At 40.2% G+C, this 6,821-nt stretch overlaps 1 protein-coding gene across 1 annotated transcript in view; it reads left to right on the plus strand.

Annotated features, from left to right (window-relative positions):
* LOC107090707 (protein SOGA1-like) overlaps window positions 1-6,821 on the plus strand; it is a 19,141-nt gene continuing 12,320 nt past the window's right edge. Inside the window, exons 1-3 of the mRNA XM_015384258.1 lie at window positions 1-738; window positions 2,598-2,822; window positions 3,425-3,583. Coding sequence (XP_015239744.1) covers window positions 127-738; window positions 2,598-2,822; window positions 3,425-3,583 — 996 coding nt within the window. The 5' untranslated portion in view covers window positions 1-126. The remainder of the gene's footprint in view (window positions 739-2,597; window positions 2,823-3,424; window positions 3,584-6,821) is intronic.

Consider the following 6,821-nt stretch of genomic DNA (forward strand, 5'->3'; position numbering starts at 1 on the left):
GAGCAGAGCTCTAAGTTAGAAGTCCTCCATCAATGAGCTGCGAGGCTGTAAACAAATATTTGCTCGTTTCACTGAAAAAGAAAATCCTATCCTTGTTAAAAGAGGTCAGGGCAGAGAAACAAGAGAATGAATAAAGACACTGATAAAAGCGTAAAGAAACAGTCCAGGACGCAGCAGCAGGCTTTGATCCAGAAGAAGAAGAAGGATCTGATCGGTAAAGATGAATTAAGCTGCTCTTTTCCACAGTCTGGTCAGATGGAGAGCAAGGGAGACATGAAAGCAGCCGGGCTACAGAAAAAGCAAGCTGGGAAAGCAGGAGTCCCCATGGAGAGCCCCGGGAGCCCCGGCGCGCACAGGAAACTGTCGGACGCCAGCAATGCCTCAGAAGACCTGAGCAAAGACTCTGGCTGCCCGTCAGGAAAGCTCTCCTCCACGGACAGCAGCTCAGAGATCTCCGACTCCTCTTCAGAGAGCAATAAGCGCGATTCTCCCAGCAGCGATAACGACTTAAGCTGGATCGACGGCAGAGCTTATTTGAGCCCGGATAGCGAAGGGACGCGTCAGGGCGCAACGTGCGCCAAACCTGCAGCAGATACCTGCGCGCGCCAGCCGGATGCGGCTGCAGCAGCGGGGCTGCGTGGATCAGCGGGGGGCTTCATGGATCTAATGATGGGGGAGACAGCCGAGGACCTGGTCAGGGAGGTGGAAGACCTGAGGTCAGAGAACGAGTATTTGAAAGTAAGTCAGAGCTCAGTGAGCTAATTTCCCTTTTTAATTACAGTAGGTTTCAATGTGACCCCTACAAGTCTGGGACCCTGACAGCATGAGGTAGTTTAGTCTTTTCAAAATCCAGAATTCCACTTTAATTATGCCTGGTTGGGTTCAACAAGGGGTCTCCTTAAAATCTAATGTCTCTTAAGCTTTAATTTATTCTAAAAACACTGTTCAGTACAGGATTTTATTTGTTTATTTTTTATTTTTTTAACTTTGTCACTTATTCTGTTAATTTTAATACAGGTTGTTAGGTCCACACTTGTGTGACCACTTTTACTATACTCTTTTGCTGCTGTAACAATACAATTTCCCTATTGTGGGACAATACAGTGATTTTCTATATTCTATTTACCGGTAATTCTATTCTATTCTATTTAATTCTATTCTATTCTATTTAATTCTGTGCCATTCTGTCCTCTTCTGTTCAATTCTATTCTAGTATATTCTATTATTTTCTTCTATTCTATTCTATTGTATTCTATTTAATTATACTCTATTCTATTCTATTCTGTTCTATTCTATTCCATGTTATTCTATCCTATTCACTCCCTTCTGAAAAGCCATTCATTAGAATGATAATTAAAAGTTGACCCATTCTGCAAAAAAATTAAATACATGTCAAACATTTATTGTGGGTACTGGTATTATGATAAACCACTAAATGGTCTTTACTGGTGTATATCCAAATTTAAGTAAATCCTCTGTAAGGGTGTGGTAACTGAGAAAAAACTTCATGTGAGCCCTTGGTAAAATAAATTATGCATTAAAATATGAAACATAAATGTGGTACATTTAGATTGCAGTTTGAAATATGTACACAATTTACAAATGGTTCCTAATTTTCTGCAGGTGCAATTATGCATCCCTAATTTCTGCATTTTAATTATGCTCTTTACTTTATATTTTATAATAAAACCCGATTCACGTTTTAAAGCATGATCTCTAAGAAACTGGTAAGGATAAGACCGTTAACATATATATTTTTTGAAGAAATTTCAACTTAGTGTGGCATCTAAGGTTCTACTGTTTAGACCCCATAAAGAGGAGTACAAATGTATATTATGCTCTGCAAAGCCTGTTACTTTCTGTCATGTTATGCTTTGTTAAAATACAGAGGAGAGAATGTAACTGAGGAAAACACAAAGAACAATAAAATAAATAAATCAGCCAGGAAATTAAGAACAGACCCACAAATAATATTTTTCCAAAGGATAAAAGACAAACATGTGTTTTCAAAACATAATTAGAAAAGCCCAAAGGACAGAAATGAGATTTTTACAAAACAGATACAAAATAACTGACTAATATGAAACCATCTGAATCCAATAGCAACAACGGAATATGGAAAGACCTTATTGAATATAATTGGATAACAAGGAAATACTGAAAACACGGACATAAAAAGAAAACCAGTATCCATACATCTAGAGATTTTCCCCTTTCCTGTTGGGAAATCTGACTTCTAGGGATCTGTCTGTTATTTTAAAGCTAACATTTATTGTATAATGTGATTTGACAAGAATATTTTATAATCTTTTCTTCACTTTTGTGATAACATCAAACTATGTGAAAATGGTCATGTTTGGAAATCCTGGTATTTTCTGACCTACTTTTTATAAATAGCTTAAAAGCCAGTGCTACAAATCAAAGGAGGGATCTTAAACCCTTCCTTTCCTAAAACAGAGGTTTTCTTTAGCCTCGGAAAATAGCACAGACTAATCAAGTTTGTAGATCTTTAAACTTAAACCAAAACAGTTTCTCTTCATAAAACATCAACTCTTTTCCTGAGTTATAAGGTGTTGCATCTGTTTTGACAACCACAGGATGAAGTGGAGGAGCTCCGGTGCGAGATGTTGGAGATGCGGGACATGTTCCAGGAGGAAGAGGTGTACCAGCTACAGGAGCTGCGGCTGCAACTTGAACAGGCCAAGAAGACTTGCCGTATCCTTCAGTACCGTCTCCGTAAGGCTGAGCGGCGGAGCATCCGGGTGGCCCAGACGGGGCAGGTGGACGGGGAGCTGGTCAGGAGCCTTGAGCACGACATAAAGGTTTGGAGTCAGGAGAAATTTGCTCATATTCACAATAAACATTTGACTTTTTCTGTGTGAATCATTGGGATTTAAGTCAAAACATCTAATTTATTAAACTCTTGCTCATACTGACTGCTATGAATACAATCAGTTGACTGTTCCCTGATTCATGGATGTTTGCAGTGCTATAAAGTAGTTCATGCTGTTCTCCAGGACCACAGTCATTTCATTATGCTGAAATGGCTTCCTCATGCTTCCTGTTTATATTTTTAACATACAGCATTGTAATTACGCGGTAAGTTGTTCCCCATGATAAAAGCAGTCACATTTATCAGAAACCTCAAAGGCTGTCGAACGTTGGCAGTCAAACGGGTGTTCTCTGAACCCTGTGGTGTGGGGTAGGATTCCTGACAGCCTGACGCTCACTCCCCCCTCTCCATTCACTCCTATGAAGAATTCCCGTCACAAGAATTTCCTTGTAAATCCCATCAGCCAAGCCAGCTGCTGCAGAAACCGCGCTGCATGCGCTCATTAAAAGTAACGACTGCTGCTGAGTGATAGCAACGCTGCTTTCTTTCCATACTGGAGTTGCTGTAACAATCTTTTCTTTCCACCTTCAGGTTGCAAAAAGCGTCTCCCTCCGCCTTTACAATGAGCTGGAGACGGTGCAGAAGAAAAACTCCCAGCTGGAGTGGGAAAATGAGGTGCTGCGGGAGAAGACTCAGGAGCTGGAAGTGGCCAAGCAGGTCCTACAGAGTGAGATGGAGAAAGCCAGAGAGGTGAAGCCTTTTAAAGCTAAACCTTTGTTTTACAAATCAATGGATCATTCAATTGCAGCAAGGTGATGAGTTGAAATACCAGCCTGGACTTAAAAACTCAGAGAATAATCTTTTCTTACCTCTTTAAAAGCAATTTACCAAACACGGGTTATCACAGAGACCAAGAAAATGATGAGTCATTGGTTGCCACAACCCCCTTCCATTGCAAAACGATTGACAGAAGATTAAAAAACTACAAAAAAGAAAGAAAATAGGTTAAAGGTATAAAGGACAATGTTTTATTTCCAGGTGAATCATCTTAATAGGTGGTCCTCCTAATTGTCAATCATTCTGATGATGTGTTAACGTCCAATAGAAGGCCATGCTCGTCCCGTTAGCTATCTTTTTCTGCACATCCGCAGTTTCGGGCGTATATCTTTGGTGAGCTACGGTTTCAGATAATCATTGAAGCTCACTTTTCTCACCGTGGTTCTTTAAAAAATGGTTACGGGTCGTAAGGGATTAAGTGTCAAAAGTGTATGAGAAGAAAAGAAAGGCCTCAGAAGAGGCAGATATATCGCGGAACGTTTTGGGTGGAGAGCTCTCCTCGCAAAGCATTATGGGATTTGCTGTCACAGGTCCCTACTGTCGCCATAGGCTGCCGCTACCCAACAGCGGCGTCTAATAACAAAGATGGCGCAGCAAACGCCCAGCTGACCAATAGGGAAGTGATCATTCGTCCGAACGGTAAGTCGACTGAGTTCCCTCTATATAGTGATTGAGGGATTTAGGCCGGATGTTTGGACAAAGTAAGCTTTGAGAACAGCAACTTTTAAACAGAGCATGCACGATGAGAATGCACGCTCCTGCACGCACATTTTTCTTTTCAAAAGTGGAGAGGGCTTTTTTTTTTAATTCGAGAAGATCCTCCACAATACCTTTAAGGTTAGGTGGAGCTTCAGCATGAAGAAGTGTGTTAAATCACCGAGGGTGGGGTTTGAGGGTCCAGAGGGAGGAGTTTCCCCAGGACACCATCTGTCTAAGAACTGCCACTGATCAAATGTATCCATAGAGATTACATTATCAGTGCAAAGCAAAAGATATTAAAAAAAAGTTTCTAATTTCCTACATGAGCAAAGGTTAATTCTCTGTCAATCCAAGCCTAATTTACCCAAATATGCTACGATTGAGTAAAAGATGCTAAATCTGTCAGAAATACCAGCAAAGGTGATGAAAGCTTTTTTTTTTTCTGATCCCTTTAAGCTTTTTACAGTGTTTCCACTCCAATGAAAAGTCAACAGCCAAAAGGGGCCATTTTTCAGCAAATTTCTATAATATTGAATTATTTTCAACTGGAAATATTGCAAAATTTTTCATGGATTAGCAAAAAAAAAAAAGCAGCAAGTATATAGCATTGAGAAATTTATCTGTTTCTGGATGTATTAAAAAAAAAGAAATATCAAACTTAAACCAGTGGCAGAACCAAAGTAAATATTTATAATAGTTACATACTGATGTGCTTAAATATTATATGGATTTCCCTCTTTTAATTATTATCATCTTTTTATCAGCAGTTTTTTTTGGCAATTTTTGAGATCATCAGAAATATTTTATTTACTTCCTAAAACTCATGCTGTGGAAATATAACCGTTGTTGTTTTAAGAGATTGGGACACTTTTTCCTTTCCTGATTACAAAAATCCTTCCCTATAATGTTTCTAAATATAATTTACTTCATTTATAGACATTTTTTACTCTAGACCTGATTATGAGAATTAGAAATATTGATTATTATTAAATATTTAGGCAAAAGGTGATTCTGGATCAGGAGGATAGATTAATAAATTAGACTAGACAGTTTTATATGACGTTGATTATTGATTTATGTTTAACTGATATACATCGGATGAAACGCAAGCCTTCAGCCTCCATAAACGTCCATCTTGGTGGTCAGGCATCCTTCTCTCCATTACCCAGCACAGCTGCACCCATCCAGCCAGCTGTCCCCCTCATCCCTGTAAGGCGACACACGACCCTCAGTGATATGAGAGGAGGGCTCAGCCAGCAGCTGCATGGTGCCGGGGATGGGTGAAGCAGCCCCGGTGGTATGCTTAGGCCTGAACCCTGAGCACAGCTGACATTGTTTCCTGAGATGACAGAAAAAAAGGAGCAGAGGGTGTGAGAGATTTCAAAAATAGACCCTGTCCGACTTGCTGCCGTTCTGCTTGCACTGAGCTCGGCTAAATCTGGATCAGCGCGTATTATGGCATTCAGAAAGGGGATGGTGCCCAGATGCACTGACCCAGAACCTTCATCAAACATTTTTATCCCAATGTTGTCAATTCTCCAACACTCTCTAAACCACCACACCACATTTTATACATTCAAATCCATCGACCACCTTAGAGAAGGGTCGTTTCCGATGACATGTGTGCGGTTTAATCCTGGATTCTGTGCTTTGTCTTGAGCTCAGGCTGAACCGATCATCTTAGACAGCTGCTAGTCCCTTTGATCCCAGCAGTGAAATCCACTTAGATCACCTAATCTATGGAGGAGCAAAGTGTAGTCTAGAGAAGCAAAGAAGAAGAAACATGTTACAGACTGAAGCTCGGCTGGACTGATTGTTGGTAACCTGAAATTAATTACAGACAATTTCACAGGTATGATGAAGTGAAGCACACAAATAGCAACAGGTCAGGTAAATAAGTGTTAGCATGTGTTTCCCCTCTAGTGAAGGGGTACTTCAGTCAGGTGCCCTCCTGCCTGCTGTGATTCAGATCAAGCCCCCTTCTCTTTCCACATTCTATCAGAAACACAGTTTATTCCTGTAAAGTGTTTGACAAAGTGACACTACCTCCTGTCAGAGTTAAGAGTTTCATCAAAGTAACATGTAAATTTATTAGCTTAATCTGAAAAAACATGAAGAAAAAAGACAATTAAAATAAATGTATTGATACAATTACTTTGTCTTTGGCGCTCAGACCTTGAAAGGAAACCTAGCGGTTCATTTTGATAGATATGCATGAACAGGAGCAAAGAATAGGGCTGTTTCCCTCCCAGGCCTGAACTATATTGCCAAAAGTATTTGCTCACCCATCCAAATTATTGGAATCAGGTGTTCCAATCACTTCCATGGCCACAGGTGTATAAATTCAAGCACCTAGGCATGCAGACTGTTTTTACAAACATTTGTGAAAGAATGGGTCGCTCTCAGGAGCTCAGTGAATTCCAGCGTGGAACTGTGATAGGATGCCACCTGT

The sequence above is a fragment of the Cyprinodon variegatus genome, unplaced genomic scaffold, assembly GCF_000732505.1.
Source record: "Cyprinodon variegatus isolate N-32 unplaced genomic scaffold, C_variegatus-1.0 Scaffold309, whole genome shotgun sequence".
NCBI classification, from domain to species: Eukaryota; Metazoa; Chordata; class Actinopteri; order Cyprinodontiformes; family Cyprinodontidae; genus Cyprinodon; species Cyprinodon variegatus.